This window comes from Macaca nemestrina, chromosome 1 (assembly GCF_043159975.1).
Source record: "Macaca nemestrina isolate mMacNem1 chromosome 1, mMacNem.hap1, whole genome shotgun sequence".
NCBI classification, from domain to species: domain Eukaryota; kingdom Metazoa; phylum Chordata; class Mammalia; order Primates; family Cercopithecidae; genus Macaca; species Macaca nemestrina.
The window spans coordinates 197,985,825-198,013,426 of NC_092125.1; the positions used below are offsets into that span (position 1 = coordinate 197,985,825).

The 27,602-nt window shown below is 46.2% G+C and overlaps 1 protein-coding gene and 1 long non-coding RNA gene across 5 annotated transcripts in view; both read right to left on the reverse strand.

Moving 5' to 3' along the window:
* The window catches only part of LOC105494705 (argonaute RISC component 1), a 47,313-nt gene extending 28,276 nt beyond the window's left edge, over window positions 1-19,037 (reverse strand). For 2 of the 4 annotated variants that reach the window (XM_011763413.3, XM_011763412.3), the window contains exons 1-8: window positions 18,866-19,037; window positions 13,376-13,559; window positions 9,497-9,617; window positions 8,889-9,070; window positions 8,355-8,491; window positions 7,994-8,128; window positions 7,763-7,850; window positions 6,587-6,734 (exon numbers count right to left, since the gene is read on the reverse strand). In XM_011763413.3, the coding sequence (XP_011761715.1) occupies window positions 6,587-6,734; window positions 7,763-7,850; window positions 7,994-8,128; window positions 8,355-8,491; window positions 8,889-9,070; window positions 9,497-9,617; window positions 13,376-13,559; window positions 18,866-18,890 (1,020 nt within the window). In that variant the 5' untranslated portion in view covers window positions 18,891-19,037. Of the gene's footprint in view, window positions 1-6,586; window positions 6,735-7,762; window positions 7,851-7,993; window positions 8,129-8,354; window positions 8,574-8,888; window positions 9,071-9,496; window positions 9,618-13,375; window positions 13,666-18,865 lie in introns of those variants that run through there. The other 2 variants (XM_071096090.1, XM_071096092.1) reach the window with 2 other exon arrangements.
* On the reverse strand, window positions 783-6,580 carry LOC139363226 (uncharacterized). Its single transcript, XR_011623183.1, has 2 exons — window positions 3,120-6,580; window positions 783-1,444 (listed from the first exon to the last, which is right to left on the reverse strand). It is a non-coding gene; the product is annotated as an uncharacterized lncRNA (long non-coding RNA).
* Window positions 19,038-27,602: the final 8,565 nt, after the last annotated feature.

Here is a 27,602-nt window from a genome sequence, read left to right on the forward strand (position 1 = left end):
GAGGAAACGAGAAGGACAGGTAGCTCTGGCTTGAGTACAGTCCATCCTGTATCCAGAGCCCCATAATAAGGAAAGATACCCTGGCTGTCAGCCATGGGGAAGGGAACTGCAAAATCCTTTGTGCATACATGTATTCTCCTCTTGAGTTTCACTTGATAGGTAAGTTAGAAAATATTCATGTGCAAAGTAAAAGGCAATTCAGGCCGGGCATGGTGGCTCATGCCTGTAATCCCAGCACCTTAGAAGCCAAGGCAGGCAGATCACTTGAGGTCAGGAGTTCAAGACCAGCCTGGCCAACCCATCTCTACTAAAATTACAAAAATTAGCCAGGCATGGTGGTGTGTGCCTGTAATCCCAGCTACTGAGGAGGCTGAGGAATGAGAATCGCTTGAACCAGGAGGCGGAGGTTGCAGTGAGCCCAGATCACGCCACTGCACCCCAGCCTGGGTGACAGAGTGAGACTCTGTCTCAAAAAAAGGAAAAAAAAAAAAAAAGGCAATTCAACCACTTTGTGATTAAAAGCTTGTGATCCAGTGCCAGATCTGGGCTCAGGTCTCATATTTTATTTATCTATTTTTTTTTTTTGGATGGAAAAAAAAAAAAGAGATGGAGTCTTGCTCTGTCGCCCAGGCTGGAATGCAGCGGCACAATCTCGGCTCAGAGACATCTGCCTCCCAGGTTCAAGCAATTCTCCTTCCTTAGCCTCCCGAGTAGCTGGGATCACAGGTACCCGCCACCACATCTGGCTAATTCTTGTATGTATGTATGTATGTATATATGTATTTATTTATTTATTTTTGAGACAGAGTTTTGCTCTTCTTGCCCAGGCTGCTGTGCAATGGCACGATCTCAGCTCACTGCAACCTTCACCTCCCAGGTTCAAGCGATTCTCCTGCCTCAGCATTCCAAGTAGCTGGGATTACAGGCATATGCCACCATGCCTGGCTAATTTTGTATTTTTAGTAGAGATGGGGTTTTGCCATGTTGGCCAGGCTGGTCTTGAACTCCTGACCTCAGGTGATCCACCCACCTTGGCCTCCCAAAGTGCTGGGATTACAGGAGTGAGCCACCGCGCCTGACCTTCATATTTTAAATGAGGATAATAGTAACAATCTCAGAGTTGTCTCAAGATTAAATAAAGCACTTAAAGGACTGAGTATAGTTCTGGAACACAGAAAACAATAAGTTGCAGCACAGAATATTATTTACCAAAGGACCATATATAGAGAGCTCTTCTGAATACTGAAAAACTCAATATACACAAATTAGATTTCTAAGGCAGCTCTCCATGGTGGCAGGTACGTAGTTGCTCCATCCAGCAACCCACCAGGACTAGGGTTGGCTCTAAACTCCTGAGCCCCCAGACCACCGCTATCACCGTCTCTGTTGGCTGACAGTGTCCTCTGCTGGTGTGAGAAACATCTTGCCATTTACTTCATCTGTTCTGGGCCCAACAGAAAACAATAGAGATCATAAAAAGCTGTCTAGTGACATACAAGACTTCTAATCCCCAATATACTATATCCAGGATGCTGTGAACAGGAAGGCTGCTAGAATTGAGAGAGCCAGTAGGTCTGGAAATACTTCTGTTTGAAAGTACAGCTTTGCCATTTCTAGGGGATGCTACCTTAAACAGGACTCTTAACCACTCTGAGAATCTTCTTTAATCTCAAACATGAGAAAAAAAATACACTAGCTGTCTCATGAGGTTGTTGTAAGGATTTAGATGAGATGAAATGTGGAACTCGCTCCCAGAGGGCCAACATTCTTTACATACTAATTCTCGTCCTAATTCCCAGAGTTCATGGTAAACAATGGGAAGGAAAACCAGCCCAAGGTCACCTGCCTTCAAACTCTATATTCCAGAAAATAAACAAAATAGTCAATTCACTTAATGAAAATCCAAAATTATTGAAATTTGTGAGATTGTTCTCTTAAAGGTGCCTTAAAGTTGTAGCATTCTTTACAGGTGGTTACAGATACAGAATTAAAATCAGGGATGTGGTGAAATTAGAACACTTGTACAATGTTAGTGGGACTATAAAACGATATGGCAATTTCTCAAAAAATTAACCATAGAATTACCATATAAACCAGAAATTCTGCTTCTGAGTATGTACTCAAAAAACAGGAACTTCAACAGATATTTGTACATCTCTGTTCACAGCAGCATTATTCACAATAACCAAAAGGAAGAAGCAACCCAAGTATCCATGGACAGATCAATGAATAAACAAAACGTGACACATACATACAACGGACTATTATTCAGCCTTAAAATAGAAGGGAATCTTAACATGCTACAACATGGATGAACCTTGAAGTCATCGTGTTAAGTGAAATATGCCAGTCAAAAAAGGACAAATACTGTATGATTCCACTCATTTGAGGTACCTACAGTGGTCAAATTCATAGAGACAGAAAGTAGAATGGTGGTCGCTAAGGGTTAAAAGGAGGGAGTTGTCGTTTAATGGGTATAGAGTTTCAGTTTGGAATGATGAAAAAGTTCTAGAGATTGGTCATGGTGATCGTTGTACAACTGCGTGAATGTATTTAATGCCACAGAACTGTATACTTCAAAATGGTTAAAATGGTGAATTTTATATTATGCATATTTTACCACAATTTGAAAAAGAGAAGACGGAAGAAGGAATGAACTGTGATTTGAACATGAACAAATGATTTTGTGGACACTCACTGACCTACATAACTATTCAAGGAAGATACAGAGGTGGACTGGAGGTACTACTTCTAGTTTCTAGTTGGATCTTCACAACTAGAAACTAGAACAGCAATAATCCATACTGTTCTTCTACTTAAAATTTTCTAACGGATTCATATTATAATTAGAATAAAATCCTACCTGGCCAGAAATTAGAACTATCATTCATTGCTGATGGGATTGTAAAATATCATAGCCACTTTGGGAAACAATCAGGTAGCTCATCAAGATGTTAAACATTGGCTGGGCGCGGTGAATCACGCCTGTAATCCCAGCACTTTGGGAGGCTGAGACAGGTGGATCACAAGGTCAGGAGATCGAGACCATCCTGGCTAACACAGTGAAACCCTGTCTATACTAAAAATACAAAAAAATAGCTGGGCGTGGTGATGGGCACCTGTAGTCCCAGTTACTCGGGAGACTGAGGCAGAAGAATGGTGTGAACCTGAGATGCAGAGCTTGCAGTGAGCCGAGATCACGCCACTGCACTCCAGCCTAGGTGACAGAGCGAGATTCCATCTCAAAAAAAAAAAAAAGATGTTAAACATTGTTATATATTATATCACTCTTAGGTGTATACTCCAGAGAAATAAAAACTTATGTTCACACAAAAATATGTACAACAATATTCACAGCAGCATTATTCATGATACCCAAAAAATAGAAACAATTCAAACGTCCATTAACTGATAAATGAATTAACAAAATATGACATATCCATCTGATGGAAAGAGGATAAACCTTGAAAATATTACGCTAAGTGATAGAAGTCAGTCATAAAAGGACACATATTGTATTATTTCACATATATGATATGTCCAAAATAGGTATATCCAGAGACTGAAAGTAGATTAGTGGTTACTACAGGCTGTTGGGGAGAGAAGGAATGGTGAGTAACTGCTAAGGAATATAGGCTTTCTTTTAGGAGTGACATGTTCTGGAATCAAATAGTGGTGATAGTTGTTGTACAATTCTGTGAATATACTAAAACTACCTAATCATTTTAAAATGGTGAATTTTATGGTATATGAATTGTATCTTGATACAGCTGTTTTTTTTATATATATATATTTTTTGAGACAGGGTCTCTCTCTGTTGCCCAGGCTAGAATCCAGTGGCACAACCACAGCTCACTGGGTTCAAGCAATGCTTCCACCTCAGCCTCCCAAGTAGCTGGAACCACAGGTGCACACTACACCTGCAGTCAAGCGATCCTCTTGCCTTGACCTCCCAAAGTGCTGGGATTACAGGTATGAGCCATCACAGCCAATCTGGATAAAGTTATTCCAAAAAACAATAATAAAATGCCACATGGTTTCAACAGGCTATAGGATTTGGCCCTCTACAGAATCATCTCCTACTACTTTTCCCCTCACACAATACATTCTAGCCACCATAACCTTCTGTCTATCCATCAAAAAGATCCAAATTCTCTTCTGCTTTAGAACCTTTGTACTTCCTCCTGCCTGGAAGGCTCTTCTCTCAGGTTGTTATAAGGTTGATTCTGTGTCATAATTTGGGACTTAGCTCAAATGTCTCCTAAGAGAGGACTTCCCTAACAACTAAAATAGCTCTCTACCCTCTTCCTCCCTTACTTCTATCCCCTTAACCTATTTTATTACTCTTATAGCACCTTATCACCATCTGAAACTATCTTATGTGTTTATCAATTTGTTGTCTATCTCCCCCTTCTAGAATGTAAGCTCCACCACAGCTGGGACCTTGTCTGTCTTGTTAATCTCCATGTTCCCAGCACCTAAGAGTATATGACACATAGTAGGAGCTCAATAAATATATGTTAAATAAGCGACAATAGAATTCAAGGTCTAAGTCATAACATAAATTATACACCTTGAAAACCATTGTTTAAATAGAAATAATGTTAGTTTGGCCGGGCGCGGTGGCTCAAGCCTGTAATCCCAGCACTTTGGGAGGCCAAGACGGGCGGATCACAAGGTCAGGAGATCAAGACCATCCTGGCTAATCCGGTGAAACCCCGTCTCTACTAAAAAAAATACAAAAAACTAGCCGGGCGAGGTGGCGGACGCCTGTAGTCCCAGCTACTCCGGAGGCTGAGGCAGGAGAATGGCATAAACCCGGGAGGCGGAGCTTGCAGTGAGCTGAGATCCGGCCACTGCACTCCAGCCTGGGCGACAGAGTGAGACTCCGTCTCAAAAAAAAAAAAAAAAAAAAAAGAAATAATGTTAGTTTGCTAACAAATCTCTGCTTACAGTAAATATCAGCTACTGTCTACTTAGCTAAGATTGTTCCTAAAGACCTCTGTTTATACCTCAGAGAACATGTTGCCTTCATGTGCATCAGTAGCTATTAACCAAGTCAGAGTTCTTGGTTTTGGGGATCTCTTCTCCTTTCAGCCTAATTCCCTCAGGTTAGTTCTGAAATTCTAGAAGCTCACCAGAAGACTTGAGCTTTGGTCTGGGCTATCTGACTTCTGCTGTTGGATAAAAGTAAGAGGGTAGGCCAGGCATGGCAGCTCATGCCTGTAATCCAGCACTTTGGGAGGCCGAGGCGGGCAGATCACTTGAGGTCCGGAGTTTGAGACCAGTGTGGCCAACATGGTGAAACCCCATCTGTACTAAAAATACAAAAAAACGTATCGGCACGGTGGCGCCACCTATAATCCTAGCTACTGGAGGCTGAGGCATGAGAATTGCTTAAACCTGGGACGCAGAGGAGGTTACAGTGAGCTGAGATGGTGCCACCGCACTCCAGTGAGATTCTGTCTCAAAAAAACAAGAAAAAGAGGGTAGTCTAGTATAGTGCTTCTCCAATGTTAATGTACATCCCCTTTGGACCTTGTTAAAGGACAGATTCTGGCTGGGTGTGGTGGCTCACGTCTGTAACCCCAGCACTTTGGGAGGCCATGGCGGGCAGATCACCTGAGGTCAGGAGTTCGAGACCAGCCTGACCAACATGGAAAAACCCGTCTCTACTAAAAATATAAAATTAGCCGCGTGTGGTGGCGCGTGCCTGTAATCTCAGCTACTCAGGAGGCTGAGGCAGGAGAATCGCTGAAACCCGGGAGACGGAGGTTGCGGTGAGCCAACATCATGCCATCACACTTCAGCCTGGGCAACAAGAACAAAATTCTGTCTCAAAAAAAAAAAAAAAAAGATTCTGATTCAGTCGGTATGGGTGGAACCTGAAATCTGCATTTTAAGTAAGCTCTCAGGTAATGCCTATCCTGTTGGTACACATGACCGCACTTTTTGAGTAGCACTGGATGAGACAATGAAGCAGTAGGCAGTAGTTTCTCATTCAATATTTTGGCTAGTATATACCAAACAAAATATAGCCCAGTGATTCTGTATTTGTATTCTATAACTTAGCGTTACTATTCCTTCTCCAGTTGCAGAATTCCAAAGGTCTACTGTTATATAAAAGTATGACAAATCTTGGGGCTAAAACTTTTTCAAAATGAACACATTAATCGTTGGAGAAACATGATTTACATTATAGGGAATATTTATCACCAGTTTGTGTAGAATAAACTACACTTATATCTTCAGGTCACTTAGGATCCCAGCTCTAAACAACAGGGAAAGAGAAATTAAGAGAACATGAGTGAGTGCGGGTATCTAAAATCTCTGTCCTGTACGAACTAATTACTTATTAAACAGTAAATTCAGCTTGTCTCTGCCTGGCAGCCCTGAAAGAACATGAGAGTAGGATGGGGGATAAGGAAACAACTTAGCAGGTAAGAATGGGGCCTCTATTTCACAGGAGAACTACCTCATACCTTCTCAGAATGTCAATTTTCCAAACTTCAAAGAAGAGACACCTGATGAGCAGCATGCAGGTATATACAATGCCTATTCCCCAGCCATTACTTGGCTATCTCACCTCTAGGGGAAGGTAGGTATGCTTTTGTTCCTGGCCAACTTGTAGGCAGGGCAGATGGGGATACTTGAGCTGAAGGTTATATTTCTGCTTGAAATACTGTGCCACCGTGCACTCCACAGTCTGTCCACTCTCCAGCTGTAAGGGGAATCTGTTCAGAAGAAGGGAAGGAAGGAGGTGTCATAACCCAGCATTCAGTCCCACTTCTCTAGACCCACAACCATGAGAAGTCCCAGACTTTTTCCTTTTTTATTTGGCCCCAATATGATGTGCAGGAAGGAAGTCCCAGACTTTGCTTCATCCTATCCAACTTCTTTGAGCATCGCCACTCATGGGAAAACAGGACATACAGGGCTCCAAGAAAGAAGCTAAAGGTTTGAAGGGCAAGTTCCACAAAAGTCAGGATACTATCTGACTCATTTATTTCCAATATATTTTTTTTTTTTTTTGGAGACGGAGTCTCGCTCTGTCGCCGGGGCTGGAGCGCAGTGGCCGGATCTCAGCTCACTGCAAGCTCCGCCTCCCGGGTTTACGCCATTCTCCTGCCTCAGCCTCCTGTGTAGCTGGGACTACAGGCGCCCGCCACCTCGCCCGGCTAGTTTTTTGTATTTTTTTAGTAGAGACGGGGTTTCACCGTGTTCGCCAGGATGGTCTCGATCTCCTGACCTCGTGATCCGCCCGTCTCGGCCTCCCAAAGTGCTGGGATTACAGGCTTGAGCCACTGCGCCCGGCCCTATTTCCAATATTGAGCATAAAGCCTAACACAGAGTAGACACTCATAATGTAGTGTAGCCTAAGGTCAAGAATGGGAATGGAATCAATGACAGCTTCCCCAAGGAGCCCAGGAGCCTAGCTTTCTTTTTTCAAGAAAAATAATAATTAGAGAGAGACTCTAACATTTACCTAACCCTAACAGGAATCAGAGAACACACTTGCTCTAAAGTAAAGGACCAAAGAGGCAAGGAGATCAAGAAGGTAAAAATGGTAGGCAGAGTATCAACAGATCAGAGAAGATTGAGAAAGGATGCCAAATTCCCACAGCTTATCTTCAAAAACAGGGCCAGTCCCCAAGGCTCATTCTCAAGGCCAGTGGGGGAAGGAGGGAGGGAAAGATAGTGAGTTTTAAATCTCAGCCCTTCTCCACCAACAAAGTATGACTCAGCAGCCCTGCCAACTTACGTCTGATGGCTAGCAGGGCGACGGGTAACATTACACACGCGGTATTTCCTCTTCATCTGTCCACAGTGGGTGACTTCCACCTTCAGGCCTGAGATACACACACTGCTTGTCAGGGCTGAAATAGGTTGCTCAGGTGCCCAGCCTTGGCTTCTCCCCTGAGCATACCCCAAGGGGATTTCCTCTTAGGGCTCAAGTGGAGCTGTTTCCCTTCCCCTCCTGTTGGGTCCTCACCCTTGATCTCCTTGGTGAAGCGAACACGCTGAGAGTCCGTGAGGGGCTTGGGCTGCTCATCTATGTTCCTGATGTCCAGCACCTCACACATGAACTCAATCACTGGCTGCGCCTTATAGAAGGCAGTGGCTGAGACTGTGGGGACAGGGTAAAGATAGCTCAGCTCAGGTTCTGTCTTCCGCAATACATGGAGGTACAGCAATTTATACCCTCTTCCTTATAGGGCATTGGGATGGGGGAAGGGGGAGCCAGGGCTGTAGGAATTAGACTAGGAGTGTGGTTGCAGAGCTGGGAGGGATGAGGCTGGGAGTGTGGTCACTGGACTTGGGGTGCCCCTAGCTCCATAGCTCTCCCCACTCACCATCAATGTTGAGCATCATCTTCCACATGGCAGGGCGCACAGACTGGTGAAAGCCGAACCAGACCTCGCGCCCACCCCCCAGCGGGTGGTAGTAGCCCTCAGGCGGTGAGAAGAAGGAGCGGCCCACAGGGGTGTACCTGGCAGGGACAGGCAGAGAACTGGTCCCTCGGGCACAGGCCCCCACCCTGTGAGGCATCCTGGGCACGGAGGAGCCCTGGCCTGAAAGGCAGGACACCGGGGCTTTAATGCCAGCTCTGATGCTTTACTAGTTGTATGACTGACCTTGTGCAAGTTTCTACCTTCTCTCTGCCCTGCAGGGACAGATGGGATGAGGCCCAAAGATATCTAAGAAGTTCAGGGCCAGGGCTTTAAACCATCTAAATATAAATACACACTTGCCTGGCAAGTGGTAGGGCTTCAAATAACTTTTTTTTTTTGAATGGCACACTGTGGGACCTTAATATGTGCTCCCCCTCCTCCCCTGACAGCAGTTCTGCCAACACTAGTAGCCCAGATACTAACTACACCCAATACCTCATGGATGCCAGGTGCCTCATGGCCACATCCAGGGCTTGCACAGACTCCAAGGGAACAGGGATCTGGCCGCTGACCAGGGCCTCATGCAGCATTCGCCAGCTCACAATGGCTAGCCACTTGATGGAGACCTTAAAGATTCGATCCTTCCCTTCCCCAGGGATTGTCACCTCAAAGTCAACCTTCAGGAGGGTGAGAGAAAGGAGTGAAGGATTGCCATTGCTCTACGAGAATGACCCCCAACTCCATGGATTTGCTGAGAATACGTTTCTCAAGTTGACAGGGGCTCATAATGAAGACCCCAAAGTAAGTCCAGCCCCTTAGGTTCTAGCCACCTTGGCTCAGTGCTTCTCTTCCTCTCAACTACCTCTCAGCCTAGCAGGAAGTCCTTTAGGTCTATTTTAAGTCTAATCTCAATCTGTTTAGGACACGGACAGGCATATGAGACTAAATAAACATCAGCACCTACCCACCCCTCACCCTAAAACATACTTTCTCAGCACAAAAGATGAAAAGGATCTCTGGATCACCAGACTCCAAAGAGGCTTACACGAGCTTGGTTCTACCCCAGACCCCTGACACAGGCCTAGCCTGACTCCCAACCTTACCCGTTCGTTGCCAATGGGCAGTGCTGTGACAGTGTAAATGTTCTTCTTTCCATCATACACAGGCTTGCGATCACCAAAGATCTGAGGCTTGAAATGCTGGACCATGTATTCCACCACTTCCCTGTGGGGGATAGGAGTGGCCTGTGGAAGCTGAGAGACTACCACCACTTCAAGCTTTTGGAAGTAATTCAAAGTCCAGGCAATGTCCCATCTATTATATTCACTCCTAACATCTACTCTATGACAGTGCTTCTCAAACTTTAACTTTCCTATGAATCACATGGAGATTTTATTAAAATGTAGCTTCGGATTCAGCAGGTCTAGAGTGAAGCCTGAAATTCTGCATTTCTAACATGCTCCCAAGCGACACTGCTGGTCCTCAGACCACCAAGGCTCTAACGGACCTGAAAGAGTGGTGTGAGTGCCTTCTGAGAAGACGGGGAGGCTAAAGGGAGAAAAGCTTGACTCCAGGGTCTATCAAGAATCAGGAATAGGGCTAGGTATGGTGGCTGACACCTGTAATCCCAGTACTTTCGGCAGCCGAGGCAGGAGGACCACTTGAGCCTAGGAGCTCAAGGCTAGCTTAGGCAACAGAGTGAGACCCCATTTTCTACAAAAAAAAAAAAAAAATTTTTTTTTTAGTTAGCTGGGTATGGTAGCATGTGCCTATAATCCCAGTTGCTTGGGAGGTTGAGACAGGAGGATCACCTGAGGCTGGGAGTTTGGGGTTACAGTGAGCTATAATTACACCACTGCACTCCAGACTGGGGAACACAGTAAGAATCTGTCTCAAAAAGAAGAAAAAAAAAAAAGAACAGCCAGGTGCAGTGGATCATGCCTTTAATCCCAGCACTTTTGCTTGAGCTCCCGAGGTTGAGACCAGCCTGGGCAACACAGAGAAATTCCGTCTCTACAAAAAATGCAAAAATTAGTCAGGCATGGTGGTGTGTGCCTATAGTCCCAGCTACTCAGGAGGCTGAAGTGGGAGGATCACTTGAGCCTGAGAGGCACAGGTTGCAGTGAACTGAGATCATGTCACTGCACTCCAGTCTGGGCGACAGAGCCAGATCTTGTCTCAAAAAAAATTAAAACAAAACAAAAAACAAATCAGGAACAGAATCTAGGCTGCTCCAATCTCGAATCCCAGATCTGATAAGCAAAAAAGGTAGAAGAGATGTGAACTGGAATAAGAATAAACCGTGGAAGAAAAATCTCATCTCTTCCATCTCTCTGAAGCACTTAGTCTCACCACCCTGTTTTTTCTCCATTACCATCTCTTACTTCCTGTCCTCTGAAACTTAGACCCCATGGTGTCCATTATTCCTTCAAAATTCCAGTTTATCTAACCAACTGACCTTCACACTTTCTAAATCAAAGTTCTTGAATACTACTGGATAACACAAATGGTACATTAGAAGCAACTGTGATCATATGGTTTCAATCCCAATTAGGCTTCAGTGCTGCCTAGCAATCTTTTTCATGTCCCTGATTACTTCCATCCCTCCTACTCTATGTAGACTATGTAGAACTTTCTCTACTAGCCTGTAACTCCAGAACCCATTCCTGTCTCCTATCAGGAAGCAGCTCTAATATCTTTAAAAAAGGCGGAGGATAGTACACAAGGCCACCCTCGAGTTACCAGACATATACACAAACATATTAATATGTGCGTGCATCAATTTTTCTCCTTTCCTCTTACACTCAAAATGACCCTTCCATGTATTATTTTTAAACATATGAAAATATATTCAACTTCACTTATTAGAAAAATACAATTTAAAATTAGACCAAGATCAGGATGCCAAAGATCAAAAAAATCTCAAATATCAAATTGGTGCAGGTATAGGAAGAGACTCTCTGATGCCTTATTGATGGGAGTATAGTTGGTACAACTTACCTTTAAAAACAAGTTGCAATATCTGAAAACTCTGAAATGTATTAGGCCAACAGTCCCACTCCTAGCAATTTATCCTACAAATACACTCATATTTGAGTGCAAAAATGAATCTATATATAATAATATTCAAGTTTCATTTTTGTAGCAGAATTTAGACTCAAATGTTCCTCAATAGATTTATTATATAAGTTATATCACAGCCACTCAACCTATGCAAAAGAATGAGGCAGATCCATATGTGCTGGTATGTAATACCTTCAAAAATATATTGTTCAGTGGAAAAATGCAAAGTACAGAACAATGTATAAAGAACCCTGTTTTGGGTGTTTAAAAATTTTATATGTGCATATATGCCTGCACATGTGTAGAATAGTATACGGAAGCATATTCAAGAATGGTAACAATTGGCTGGGCACGGTGGCTCATGCCTGTAATCCCAGTACTTTGGAAGGCTGAGGCGGGCAGACTGCTTGAGGTCAGGAGTTTGAGACCAGCCCAGCCAACATAGTGAAACCCTGTCTCTACTAAAAATTTAAAAATTAGCCAGGCGTGGTGGCAGGTGCCTGTAATCCCAGCTACTCGGGAGGCTGAGGCAGGAGAATCGCTTGAACCCGGGAGGCAGAGGTTGCAGTGAGTTGAGATCACGCCACTGCACTCTGGCCTGGATGACAGAGTGAAACTCCGTCTCAAAAAAAACAGAATGGTAACAATTGGTCAGGTATGGTGGCTCACGCCTGTAGTCCCAATACTTTGGGAGGCATAGGTAGGCAGATCACTTGAGGTCAGGAGTTTGAAACCAGCCTGGCCAACATGGTGAAACTCTGTCTCTACTAAAAACACCAATAAATTATGTGATGGGGGGCACCTATAGTCCCAGCTACTCAGGAGGCTGAGGCAGGAGAATCATTTGCCTGTCATCCCAGCTACTTGGGAGGCAGAGGCACAAGAACTGCCTGAACCTAGGAGGCAGAGAGTACAGTGATCTGAGATGGTGCCACTGCACACCAGCCTGACAGAGCCTGAGGGAGGCTCTGTCTCCAAAAAAAAAAAAAAAAAAAAAAGTAACAATTAATGGTACTGGGGGACTAGAGACCAGGATAGTAAGGAGACATTTTTCACTATCTTTCTGTGATATTTGAATTTTTTTATATTATACATATAGTTTTCAAATAATAATAAAATTAATTAATTAAAGAAATATCGCAGAGGCCAGGCACGGTGGCTCACGCCTGTAATCCCAGCACTTTGGGAAGCCGAAGCGGGCAGATCACCTGGGGTCAGGAGTTCAAGACCAGCCTGGCCAACATGGTGAAACCCATCTCTACTAAAAATACAAAAAAAATAGCCGGGCATGTTGACAGATGCCTGTAATCCCAGCTACTCAGGAGGCTGAGCCAGGAGAATCGCTTAAACCGGGAGACGGAGTTTGCATTGAGCTAAAATAGCGCCATTGCACTCCAGCCTGTGCAACAAGAGCAAAACTCCACATCAAAAAAAAAAGGAAATATCACTTCCTCTAAATAGAGCTAATCCCTCCAACTGTGCATCCTACAATGTCCTTCGGCCTCATCAAGGACATCCCATTAATTTCTCCCCTCTATCCCAAACTTTTAACTTCATCTTTACTACCTCCTTCTCCTTAATCTGTAAACATACCCATATCTCATTCTTTAAAGCTCTTTATTCATTCAACTAATATTGAAATGTAGTAGGCACTGTACTTATTTCTTAGCTCAATATAGTTAGATTAACTAGCTCAACTACTTTCTGCTGAAATTGCTCTGCCAAAAGTCACTAATAATCTTCTAATAGCGAAGTCCAATTGGACTATTTTTCAGCATTTATCCTACTTGGCATCTCCTTCTCAAAAACTTCCTTAGATTTGGTGATACTACCCTCTACTGGTTTTTCTTTTACCTTTCTGGCCCCTCTTTCAAGGTTGGTGTCTTTCAGATTTGGTAGCTTAGGTGTGCATCACTTACCGGTTGACTCTACGGGGACACTTATCCGGCTTGATGTCCACCTCGTAGTGGTACACGTCGATCTTAGGGATGTCCACCTCAAAGTAATTGGCCAGGAGCTTGATTGGTTTCCCCACAGTGCCAATGCCAGGCCGGCGAGGTGCCTGGAACACCTGCTGCAGGGGGGGCAGGTAAGCGCCCGCAGCTACGAGACAAAGAGGCTGGTGAGGGTAAAGTCTGGTAATCTCCTAACTACTCTTATCAGAGAAGGAACAAGGCCTCCCAGAACAGGAACATGAGAGTATAGAGAATGCCTCTTTCCTGCTACCCAACCCAGCCGAGGGCTTCCAGGGGACATCTCAAGCTCATCTGTGTTTTTGGTTTTGTTTTTTGTTTTTTTTAAATCTCTCTCCAGTTAGGAAAATTATCCTTATTGTCTACTTTAAATTCATTAAGTTCATATATAATAAGTTCCTATTGCATGTTAAGCAGAGAGACTAAATCTGGCTCCTAGTAACAGAACGCTTTCTTTCTTCTACTAGAGTAAGACACTTGCCTTCACCAGGTATCTAGCAGACCAAGAATTTCTATTCTCTGCCAGCCAGATGCTCACTCTATTCATCACCATGCTGAATACAAAATGGCATAACCTTTATGTTCCTTTATAGGTGGGCAGGAAGAACATCCAGAGAAGGCCAGGTTAGGGAGGGTAGGGTCAGTGTTTGAGGCAGGATTAGGGCAACTGAATGGCGAGAGTTGGAGAGAGGGAAAAGGAGAAAAGGCTCAAAGGATAGTTTGGAGACTAAGGAAAAGAGAAAGGGGGCTGGAGAACAGGACAGAGCTGGAGGTCACAATAGAAAAAGGCAAGGAGAAGGAGAGAAGGCTGGAGTTAAGGGGTGGGGCAGACAGGAAGAAACAAAGCGGCAACTGGGGAGGCAATGATAAAAAAAAAAAAAAAAAAAAAAAAAAGCTTGAATAAAGAAAGAACTGGCCGGGCGCGGTGGCTCAAGCCTGTAATCCCAGCACTTTGGGAGGCCGAGACAGGCGGATCACGAGGTCAGAAGATCGAGACCATCCTGGCGAACACGGTGAAACCCCGTCTCTACTAAAAAATACAAAAAACTAGCCGGGCGAGGTGGCGGGCGCCTGTAGTCCCAGCTACTTGGGAGGCTGAGGCAGGAGAATGGCGTGAACCCGGGAGGCGGAGCTTGCAGTGAGCCGAGATCCGGCCACTGCACTCCAGCCTGGACGACAGAGCGAGACTCCGTCTCAAAAAAAAAAAAAAAAAAAAAGAAAGAACTAACAAGTTTGGGAGGAAGAGGTGGCAATTAGAATGCTGGAGAAGAGATACTGGCTCCGGGAAGAACACAAGATTCTCTCCATGCCCCACAGATCCTTCCACACAGAAGGTCCAGACAGCAGAAGCAGAGATAAATTTCAAGACAGAGGGGGCCCTTGGGAAAGGGATAGGGTAGGGCCAGATCCAGCTACTTTACCCTCTTTTGCCAGTCTGGCTGCTGCCTCCAGTCTTATTTTCTAGCTTTGGGGGAAGAGAGAAAAAAAGGGAATAATATGCTACTATTGTTCTTGGCAGTAGAGAACCAGCCCAGGTGAGAGAAGAGAGGGATAAACCAGCCCAGAACCTCCCATTACCAGACCTCTGCTTTCACAGTCAGACAAGCTTGGGGAATGGGGCATATCCTCAGCTGGGGGTCAGGAAGAGGTCAGAACCATTCATGGGAGGGGTAGCTTCCCAGAGCTAAGTTGCTCTGTTTCCCTCTAACCACCTGTCAAGCCCAGTCCCACTCTACAGACAAGGAAATGAAGGCCCAGCCTGGATGGAAAAGGTCTTCAGAACTCAGCTACATGGGGAAGTGAAAACCTATCTACTAGCACCTGGCTGCCTACCTCAGAAAGTGGTGGACAGAAATTGCACACAAGCTCACGGACAGACAGACACACATTCCCATCACACACATCCAAACACACACTTAGACCTTGGCAATTTACACTCACATACATATCCTTCACTACCCTAGACTGAGTTCTTCAAAGGCAGGGACTATATCTGCCTTGGTCACTGCTTAATCTCCAGTGTCTGGCAAACACACAGGAAGTATTCAACATACTGATATGAAATGAATGAACAAACATATTCATAGACACACCACAAAAACACACAAGCACACACAGCACACAAACACCTGTAATTGCCCAGAAACAATTATAAACACTACACAAGACAAACATGCACAGTTGTGGGTGTAGCCAGTAAGAGACATCCTTTCCCTCCCCAAGTTCTTATATTGCATTCACCTTCTTCCCCTCCCAGACTGAATAATCATTTGGGGCCTTGGGAGAAAGATAACCCCTAGAGCTGGGGGGCTAGTTAGAAATGATGGGGGATGGGACAGACACTCTAGCCTCAAAGCCTTCTCTTCCCCAGAAACCCGACTACATACCAGACATAGCCTTAGAGCACCATCCTCTCCAAAGAAGCTTTGGGAAAACAGGGGAGCCCGCACCCCCACTTCATCTTCAAACTAGGAAAGACAGCAGCAAGCAGGAACCTCTCTCCCATTCCATCCCCCTGAAAGCCTAACAACAGCACAGTCTTCTCCCCGCCCCCCCTTACCCCAGCTTTTAGTCTGAGAACGGGAGACACTCCCCTACAGACCCAGACAGGGACAGACGGCCACTTTGTGATGCAGATGAGGGCCCCAGCACAGAGGACAAAGCTTGGGCCTAGGGGGAAAGGGGCGGGGCCCTTCTCTTCAGACAAAAGCAAGGAGGGAGGGGCCCTGAAAAGGACACTCCCCCTCCCCCATCCCCAAGGAGCCCAGAGAAGGAAAAGTAACAGAGCTGAAAGCCCTGGCTCAGGACTCCTTTCCTGCAGTTCTGAGGCCCACACACCTCCCAAAGAGCCAGACTGCATATTCAAAAGACACAAATTCAAGGTTAGGTTAGGTTAGGTTAGGTTAGCTGGTGGGCAAGCAAAGACTAACAGGCCAATCTCTCCAAAAAGGATCTGTTCCATGTGAATATACACTTTATTAAATATCCATATACGTGCTTAACCATTTATGTTCACATTGGAATGTGATTTAATTAATAAACATGTATTCTGTGCCAGGGCCTATACACTAGGCACTTGCTAGTTCTACAAATAAACCAGACACTGCTTCTACCTTCAGGGAGCACCTAGTCTAGTGTATGTGCTTGGAACACACCTGAGCACAGAAGGCAGACCTGGGCATAAGCCCAGTGAGGCTAGCAACAATGCTTTAGTTTTTTGGGCTTTTTGTTTATTTGTTTGTTCGTTTTTTACACAACACTTTAGTGTCGTGTATTATGTCCTCAGGCCACCTTGGGACACCACTCTAACTTCCTACAAGAGAACAGTCCGGGCCTAGGAAGGAGGCAGTTATGGGGTCCCTCAATCTGCAGCTTCCAGGCTGAATCTCAATTATACCCTTTTCTGAGGCAAAGCCTGTCCCACTAGGCTTTTCCTAAGGCTATGGGTAACTCCAAACAGCAGGTTCTAGCTCTTTCCTAGAAGCTTATTTTTTGTAACAAATTTTTAAAAAGTCAATTTTTCATCACTCCAGAGCCTAGTAGGAATTCATCGGGATAAAAATCATTAGTCTAGAATGGGTACCAGCAACCAGCAATCAATGTGGACTTCAATGACCTACCCCACTACTCTAGTTCATGGGTTGTTGGAAATAGTCCCCAGCCTTGAAAAACAGGAGTGCCTGAGATGGAGAGAGGGGCCTGACTGAGAGGAAGTACAAAAGTCAGTTGCTCCCTGCGCTTATCCTTGGGACTACACAACCTATACAAGGTTGGTTATTAGGGGGAAAACAGTCACTAAGTACTTATAGATCACTAAATGGATAACTTGAGTGAGGTGGTAGGAGCTATTTCCTTGAGAGAGTGGGAGGGAGTTAGGTCTGCTACAAAAAAAAAACAAAATAATTTCCATTAGGAAAGTAATAAAGTTCATGTCCCAAATGGAAATTTGATTCCCATTCCCAGACCAAATGTAAGGAAGTGGTGAGAGATGACCTGAAGGATTCCCAGGTCCAGGCTCCTCGTCCCATCACAGGGTAAGACACTTAAGACACAAGAGGTATCACCACCCCACAGCCCATCCTGAGGACTCCAGTTTTCTTGAGGCAATCCTGCCTCAGTTTATCCTCTGTTCCTATGTCTTTTTCTCCTCGTTACCTGCAAATAAGAAGTTAAGGCTATCACCTGCGCCTCACCAGGGTGAAGGCTATAAACTCCCCCATCCTCCAACTTGTTTGTAGGGTTTAGATCTTGGCTCTAAAGACAGCCCTGACAGTTTCTGGGAAGCAGGGAGAGGAAAACGGAAAGATATCCAGTGGAAGATAGGAGCCATGAAAATATTAAGAAATATCAGAATAAATGTTATAACTGTAGAGTGTAACCTTAACAGACAATTCAATGGAAAAGGTCATTATCTTGTGTGTGGATTAAAAGCCCCCATCTCTACTCAGTATTGGAGCAGAAACTTGCAAACCAAGCAGACAACTCCTTCCAGGTAGCCCCTGTCTGCCCTGTCCTTTATTCATCCGTAACCAATACCTTTCCTAAGGCCTATCTTTAGGAGGACCCACCCCCAGAACCCATTGCTTCGGTCCCAGTCTTTCCTGTGGCAGAAAAATGCACTTTGGCAGCTTCCCTCAACCCATTCTTGGCAAACTGTTACTGAGGGCCAAGTGTAAGAGCCCCTAAAATGGGGGCGGGGACCATAACCATTTGCACTCTGCCAGCATAACCTAAGAGCGAATGCACCCCATCAGCACGCTCCTTTTTCCAAGCCAAACGAGGGTGGGGGGCGGCGAAGAGAGGTGGGGGTATTTGGACGGCCACGCCCCCACCACGTCGGGCAGCCCCTGCCAGCTGCCACCTCCGCGCATGCTCCGGAGCCTCCACTCCGACTCCCCAGACCCACGGGGGGGAATCCCGGGACTGGGTCCCCACCCACCGCCCCCTGACCCTCGCCCTCGCGTCAGGCCCGGTGGGGCGGAGCTCACAGTCCAGTTCTGGCGCCTTCTCCCAAGAGACATTAGCTTATTCCAGCCCAGCGGAGCCCCCGCCCCCGGCATGCGGTAGCTCCAGGCCCATCTGTGTGGCCCCCTCCTCTCCTGGACACCTGGAGCCCGTCCCCTGCCACCTGCCGGGCCTCTCCGTAGGCCTCCACGGACGTCTGGGAGTCCTTCCGTGCGTGCAGGCCCTTCTCCCAGATTACTTCCAACCCGCAGGACTGCATACAGCCTCCTTGGACAAACAGCCCCCATCTCAGGGCTCTCTTCACATGGTTCTCCCCCGGAACTGCACACAGCCTCCTTCAAACTGGGCCCCCATCGTGGGAGAGCCCTTCTCCTCACTCAGGAGCGCTTCCCTCACTTGGAAACCACGCTTTTCATGCGGGAGTCCCCAGTCCTTGGAGCATGCACCGTTCCCCCTCCCGGGGGCCCTTACCTGCTCCCGAGGGTCCCGCTTCCATCCCATATACCCGTGCGGAGGTCAGGCGGCCCGTAGACTGTGAAGTCCAGCGTGAGGGGCCTAGGTACCCCGCACTCTCGCTGCTCGGGTTCCCGGGCCGGGCTCGGCTCCCCTACCAAGCCCGGCCGCTCGCGCCGCCGCCCCCGCAGCCTCCGTTGCCTCCGTTGCCGCCGCCGCCGCCGCCGCGGAGCCTGCAGCAGCTCCCCCTGCGAGCGCCCGGCCAGCTGCCAGTGCGCAGGCGCGACCGCCAGGCCCAGGGGGCGGACCGGAACGAGTCAAGCGGGGCGCTCAGACGGCAACAAAGGCCAATGGAGAGGGGCGGGGGCACCGGGGACCCGAGACAGCGGCCCCTGGCGGTCACCCGTTGCCATGCAGCCCGGCGGGAGGGCTCCGATAAAGGTGCCTTGGAACCGCGCAGTGGCATAAGTGGGGCAGGGCGAAGGGACACCCCGCCACAGCTGCCTTCCGCCCTGTCTTTTCCCCAAATAGGTCCCTCCAAACCTACACACAGCCCCCGCCTGTCGCACCGAGCCGCGCGCACATTATGGGAACCCCACCTCATTCCCAGACCCCCGGCACTCCAGCGCCCAGGGGCCCTGCCTCCCACCTCGCCTCCCACCTCTCCTCCCAATCACCCTCATCCTTCAAGCCTTGGCCGCAAAGCGACTGCCTCCGCGAAGTCTTTCTCCGTCCCTAGTCACTGAACTCATTGACGCCACCCCCTCTTCCAGGCCGTGGGCTGGACGCTGAGACCACAGATAAGTAGAGACCCTGCCTACCCTGGAAGATGTCACAGTTTTAACTTAAGTACAGCTACAGAGCTCTGTCCACCGGACCTGGGAAGTACCTGCCTCCACTTTCTCATCTACAGCTCATGCCTGAACTCTTGTCAATCTGCTTCTGCCCTCACCACGTCACTTAAATGACTTTCGGGGTTGAAATCCAAACGATACTTTTCAATTATTTCTCTGCAGCGTCTGTCACTGTGCCTCTACTTCCCTTCTGAGCCTTCCACTTGGCTGTGGCATCTTCTGCAGTCTCCTATTGCCTAAGTCCTTTTCAGTCTTTTAAAGGGCCCCTTTTGTTTTTGCCTCGTTAATTGTTCACTGTGGTTCCAAATCCAGCTCTCTTCTCATTCCACTCTCCCCTTGAAGGTCTCATCCACTCTTACGGCCCAACTATCCCTCCAAATCTCTATTTCCAACCATGTCTCAGACTCACATTTCCACGTGTCTGCTGGACAGCTCCACCTAGATATCCTACCAGAACTTCAAATTTAAGAAGTCCAACCAAATACTTTATCTTTTACTCACAAACATACTCGCCCTGTGCTTCCTATCTCAACGAATAGCACCTTCATGTCAGAAATGACAGTTCCTCTATCCCTTGTTCTTTCCCTCTATTCAGCTGTTCACCACGTCTGGACATGTTTACCTTCTGAACTGCTCTCACATGAGTCGATGCCATTCTGATGGTTTCTTATGCTGGTGCAGACCCTTATCATATCTTGCCAGAAGTATCACAACCACTTCCTTGCTAGTATCAAAGTTTCTGGGAACTCCCATTCTCCCTCCTATTCAGTCTGGTGCAGTGATAGGTGGGGTAAGAGACTCAGCTCAAACACCACTTTCCCATAAACTCACACAAATTTTTGATGCCTGCTTTACACTAGATGCCATGCAGAGGCTGGGAACTTAAGGGGCGGACCATAACCAGTCCTTATTCATGAGGAGATTAATTTCTGACACTTATACCATGCCTTGCTTCTAGAGGTTCTCAAACAGCAACCATGAGAATCTCCTGGAAAGCTTGTTAAAACTTGGATTGGTGGCTGGGTGCAGTGGCTCACGCCTGTAACCCCAGCACTTTGGCAGACTGAGGCGAGTGGATCACCTGAGGTCAGAAGTTCAAGACCAGCCTAGCCAACATGGTGAAATCTCATCTCTACTAAAAATATAAAAAATTAGCTGGGTGTTGTGGCAGACACCTGTAATCCCAGCTACTCCAGAGGCTAAGGCAGGAGAATCGCTTGAACCAGGGAGGGGGAGGTTGCAGTGAGCTGAGATCATGCCATTGTACTCCAATCTGGGCAACAAGAGTTAAACTCTGTCTCAAAAAAAAAAAAAAAAAAGCAAAACTTGGATTGGTAAGCCCTGCCTCCAGAGTTTTCGATTCAGTAGGTGTTGGGTGGGACCCAAAAATGTGCATTTCTAACAAGTTTCCAGATAAGGCTGATGATGCTGACGAATTACTCCCCTACATACAAAGTAGAGGTGAAGAACAAAGACTCTGGAGCCAGACTGTCTTGGTTTCAATACTGTCCCTGCATTTACTAGACATGTAACATTAGGCCCATTATTTAACTTCTCCGTGTCTCAATTTCCTCCTCTGTAAAATGGCAGTGGTAATAGTACCTACCTCATTCAGCTGTTGTGAAGATGAAATGAGTTAATACATAAAACCACTTTAGTGGCTGGGCGCAGTGGTTCACGCCTGTAATCTCAGCACTTTGAGAGACTGAGGCGGGCAGATCACCTGAGGTCAGGAGTTCGAGACCAGCCTGGCCAACATAGTGAAAACCCATCTCTCCTAAAAATACAAAAATTAGCTGAGCGTAATGGCACACGCCTGTAGTCCCAGCTCCTTGGGAGGCTGAGGCACAAGAATCGCTTGAACCCAGGAGGCAGAGGTTGCAGTGAGCTGAGATCACGCTACTGCACTCCAGCCTAGGTGACAAAGCAAGACTCCATCTCCAAAAACAAAACAAAAACACTTTAGAACACTGCCTAAAAAGAATGCAAGGAAGGTATCAGCTGCTATCATAATCATTACTTGCCTCTCACACTATATTCTTTTTTTGGGACAGGGTCTTACTCTGTTGCCCAGGCTGTAGTGCAGTTGCACAATCTGGACTCTGCAGTCTCCACCTCTCAGGCGCAAGTAATTCTCCCACCTCAGTCTCCTGAGTTGCTGAGACTACAGGCGCATGCCACCACGCCTGACTTTTTATTTATTTATTTACTTACTTATTGTAGAGATGAGGGTCTCGCTATATTGCCCAGGCTGGTGTTGAACTCCCGGGCTCAAGCAATCCCCCTGCCTCAACTTCCCAAAGACTCTTCTTATGGAATGCTGAGGTCTCAGCTCAGTTACACTAGGGCAAAGGTCCCAGCTCACTTACACCAGGGCAAAGGTGAGCTACCACACCTGGCTCCACACTATAATCTATGTTCCTTAAAAACAGGGACAATATCAGATGCATTGCTGTCCTCCTTTAGTGCCTGGCACAAGCTGTGCCTAGAGTGATCAGTAAATTTGGGTTTACCTGAATCAACAAGATAGCATCAAAAAGCACTCAGAAAAACTCTCTCAAAAAACTCTCAAAGGTCTCAGAAAGACCTCTGCCCTGATGTAACTGAGCTGGAACCTCAACATTCCATAAGAAGAGTCTGACTCCCCTATTCTAAATACTCAACCTCATACTTCACTTTGTGCAAAGGCAGTAGTCACTATTCTGACCCATCTCCAAAGTGGCTACTGAAGTCAAGCCTGGCCCCAGCCTCTCAAAGTCTTTCTGCAGAGTGCACCTGTAATCAGGGACTTCACTCTCAGCTAGGCAAAGTGGCAGAGTAAAATGGAAATCCAGATAGTATTTTGCTTTTTTTGTTGTTTTTTTTTTGGGTTTTTTTGAGACAGAGTCTCACTCTGTCGCCCAGGCTGGAGTGCAATGGTGCAGTGTTGGGTCACTGAAGCCTCTGCCTCCCAGATTCAAGCAATTCTCATGCCTCTGCCTCCCGAGTAGCTGGGATGATAGGCACATGCCACCACACCCAGCTAATGTTTGCGCCATGTTGCCCAGACTGGTCTCAAACTCCTGACCTTAGGTGACCCACCCACCTCAGCCTCCCAAAATGTTGGGATTATAGGCATGAGCCACTGCCCCCAGCTGCATTTTACTTTTTTTTTTTTTGAGACAGAGTTTTGCTCTCGTTGCCCAGGCTGGAGTCCAATGGCACGATCTTGGCTCATCGTAACTTCAAGCGACTCTCCTGCCTCCCGGGTTCAAGCGACTCTCCTGCCTCAGCCTCCCAAGTAGCTGGGATTACAGGCATGCACCACCACACCCGGCTAATTTTGTATTTTTAGTAGAGATGGGGTTTCTCCATGTTGGTCAGGCTGGTCTCAAACTCCCGACCTTAGGTGATCCACCTGCCTCAACCTCCCAAAGTGCTGGGATTACAGGCATAAGCCACTGTGCCCAGCCCCCGCATTTTACTTTTTTATGCTGATAAATTTCTTTCAGTAATCCCCGATATATGTTCCCCCAAACCTATTGGCTCCTTCTGTTTCCATTTCATCCTTGCATCTCAGTCCATAGCTAACTCACACCTAAGGGCCTCTGCTGTGTGGGCCCGAGTCTTCTATCTAGATATCTTCTCTATATGAAGAATTTCCTAGAGCCAATATAGTAAGAATGGCCTGAGAAAACTTTGCATCCCCATCTACGTTTTCCTCTTTTTAGTATTAAAAAAAAAAACCTGAGGAAAAAGAGAAATCAATGTAGTATAATTAACAGATTAAATAAGTAAAAGGATAAAAAAAAATAAGCAAAAATCGGTAGCATTCACTGGTGGTACCAGCAATAACTAATTAGAAACTATATGATAAAATATCCAATTCAAAATTCTTGGAAATAAACTTCCTGAGATGTCTGTGATTTGTATGAGAAAATCTATAAGAACCAATAAGAAGACATATAAAATAACCTGAGTTAAGAAGAGAGAGAGGCCGAGTTCCTGGATGGAAAATAATGTAATAAAGTCTATTGGACATTTGCCACTCTAGCCTCCAAGTTCTGAGGATGAGCATCAGGTATCCCTACCCATCCCCATGCAGTGTGCCCCAGAAATTCAAAGATACAAGGATGTAATTGAGACAGTCCGTACCCCTAAGAAGAAACAATTACATATATCAGTGCTGTCCAACAGGAGTATCATACGAGCTAAATATGTAATTTTAGAATTTATTTTAGCTATGTTGTAAAAATTAAAAAGGAATTGGGCGTGGTGGCTCATACCTGTAATCCCAGCACTTTGAAAGGCCAAGCCAGGAGGATCACGAGGGGAGATGGAGACCATCCTGGCTAACAAGGTGAAACCCCCTCTCTATTAAAAATACAAAAAAGAATTAGCCGGGCATGGTGGCAGGCGCCTATAGTCCCAGCTGCTCGGGAGGCTGAGGCAGGAGAATGGTGTGAACCCAGGAGGCAGAGATTGCAGTGAGCCGAGACAGTGCCACTGCACTCCAGCCTGGGCAACAGAGCAAGACTCTGTCTCAAAAATAAACAAATAAAAATAAAAAGGAAACAGGTAAAATTAATTTTAGTAACATATTTAACCCTCAAAATCAACATATCAATATAAAAATTACTGATATTGGGCCAGGTGCAGTGGCTCACCCCTGTAATCCCAGCACTTTGGGAAGCCGAGGTGGGTGGATCACAAAGTCAGGAGTTCAGGACCAGCCTGGCCAATATGGTCAAACCCCATCTCTACTAAAAATACAAAAATTAGCTGGGCATGGTGGCGCTCGCCTGTAGTCCCAGCTGCTCAGGAGGCTGAGGCAGAAGAATCACTTGAACTCAGGAGGCAGAGGTTGCAGTGAGCCGAGATCATGCCACTGCACTCCAACCTGGGTGACAGAGTGAGACTCCGTCTCAAAAAAAAAAAAAAAAAAAAAAAAATTACTAATATTTTACATTTTTATGTAAATCTGAAATTCAGTGTATATTTTACACAAAACACATTTCAATTCAGACTAGCCACATTTCAAATGCTTAATACATGTGGTTAGTGGCTACTGCACTAGACAGTATGGATGATAATTTCAATGAAACTTTAAGTGTAATGACAGAGGCACATGGATGACATGGGAACTAAGAGGAGGTATGTCTAATCTAGTCTGGGATAATCAGGGTAGGTTACATAGAAGAAATATCTACTTAAACAGGCCTGTGAGGATGAGCAGGAATTAGCCAGGCAAAGTAAAGATGGGAGAAAGGTGTACTAAGCAGCACTAACAGAAAGTATGAGGTGAAAAATAGCACATTATACCAGGAACTATCAGTAGTAATATTCTTGCATAAAAATGGAAGCAAGAAGCAGTGAGAAAAGAAGCTAGAGAGTATATCATCACGAAATCTGCCCATTCTCTCCCTAGCCCAAGCCAGGGGAAAGGCAGCAAAGGTGACAGGAGGAGCTGTCCCTGGTTCTGACACTCTATGCAGATTCACAGTTCAGTTCCACCCAGCCTGCAACCGAACTGAACCAGATCAAGCCTATTTTCCTGCATATTCTCTAGCATACATGAAGGCCCCAAAACCCTAAGCTTGGCCTGGCAGAACAGGAGAGCCTAGCAGCTTTGGACAGGCTACCCTGGATGAGCACAGGCAACAGAGTGAGATTTCCTTGCTACAAAAAATACAAAAATTAGCCAGGTGTGGAGGAGCATGCCTGCAGTCCCAGCTACTTAGGAGGCTGAGGCAGGAGGATCATTTGAGCCTAGCCCAGGTGGTCGAGGCTGCAGTGAGCCATGACCGCACCACTGCATTCCAGCCTGGGGGACACAGCAAAAGCCTGTCTCCTAAAAAACAAAATTCTCTATAGCATGCAATACTGTTTGATAGCATTTTACCCACAGTAGAACTTCCCTCAAAATTGGAGTCAATCCTCTCAAACACTGTCACTGCCATATCAACTAGGTTTACACAATATTCTAAATATTTTGTTGACATTTCAACAATGTTCATAGCACTTTCACCAGAGTCAATTTCACTTCAAGAAATCACTTTCTGGCCAGGCGCGGTGGCTCAAGCCTGTAATCCCAGCACTTTGGGAGGCCGAGATGGGTGGATCACAAGGTCAGGAGATCGAGACCATCTGGCCAACACGGTGAAACCTCGTCTCCACTAAAAAATACAAAAAACTAGCCGGGCGAGGTGGCGGGTGCCTGTAGTCCCAGCTACTCGGGAGGCTGAGGCAGGAGAATGGCGTAAACCCGGGAGGTGGAGCTTGCAGTGATGCACTCCAGTCTGGGCGACAGAGCGAGACTCCGTCTCAAAAAAAAAAAAAAAGAAATCACTTTCTTTGTTCATCCATAAGAAGGATTTCTGTACGGGCACAGTGGCTCACACCTGTAATCCCAACACTTTGGGAGGCCGAGACAGGCGGATCACGAGGTCAGGAGATCGAAACCATCCTGGCTAATATGGTGAAACCCCATCTCTACTAAAAATACAAAAAATGGCCGGGCGCGGTGGCTCAAGCCTGTAATCCCAGCACTTTGGGAGGCCGAGACGGGCGGATCACGAGGTCAGGAGATCGAGACCATCCTGGCTAACACGGTGAAACCCCGTCTCTACTAAAAATACAAAAAAAAAAAACTAGCCGGGCGAGGTGGCGGGCGCCTGTAGTCCCAGCTACTCCGGAGGCTGAGGCAGGAGAATGGCGTAAACCCGGGAGGCGGAGCTTGCAGTGAGCTGAGATCCGGCCACTGCACTCCAGCCCGGGCTACAGAGCAAGACTCCGTCTCAAAAAAAACAAAAAAACAAAAAAACAAAAAATTAGCCGGGTGTGGTAGCAGGCACCTGTAGTCCCAGCTATTCAGGAGGCTGAGGCAGGAGAATGCGTGAACCCAGGAGGCAGAGCTTGCAGTGAGCTGAGATCGCACCACTGTACTCCAGCCTGGGCAACAGAGTGAGACTCCATCTCAAAAAACAAAAACAAAAAAAAAAAAGAAGGATTTCCTCATCTGTTCAAGTTTTATGAGATTTCAGCAATTCAGTCACATACTCAGGCTCCACTTCTGATTCTAGTTCTCTTGCTGTTTCCACCACATCTGCAATTACCTCCTCCACTGATGTCTTGAACCCCTCAAAGTCATCCATGACAGTTGGAATCAATGTCTTCCAAACTCTGATTTTTGTTGATATTTGGACCTTCTCCCATGAATTATGAATGTTCTTAATGGCATATAAAATGGTGAATCCTTTCCAGAAGGTTTTCAATTTACTTTGCCCAGATCCATTATGGGAATCATTGTATATGGAATGTATTTCTTAAATAATGACTTGAAAGTTGAAATTACTCCGTGATCCATAGGCTACAGAATGCGTGTTGTGTAAGTAGGTATGAAAGCAACATTATTCTCCTTGTACAACTCCATCAGAGCTCTTGAGTGACCAGGTGCACTGTCAAGGAGCAGTAATATTTTGAAAGAACTCTTTTTTTCTGAGCAGTAGATCTAAACAGTGGACTTAAAATATTTAGTAAACCAGCTGGGCACGGTGGCTCATGCCTGTAATCCCAGCACTTTGGGAGGCCGAGGCAGGCAGATCACCAGGTTGTTCAAGACCAGCCTGACCAACACAGTGAAACTCCATCTCTACTAAAAATACACAAATTAGCTGTGCATGGTGGTGTGCATCACCTGTAATCCCAGCTACTCAGGAGGCTGAGGCAGGAGAATCACTTGACCCCAGGAGGCGTAGGCTGCAGTGAGCCAAGATCGCACCACTGCACTCCAGCCTGGGAGTCAGAGCAAGACTCTTGTCTCAAAAAATAAATAAATAAATAAATAAATAAATCAGTAAACCATGCTGTGAAAAAAAACAAACCTGTTGTCATCCAGGCTTTGTTGTTCCATTTATGGAGCA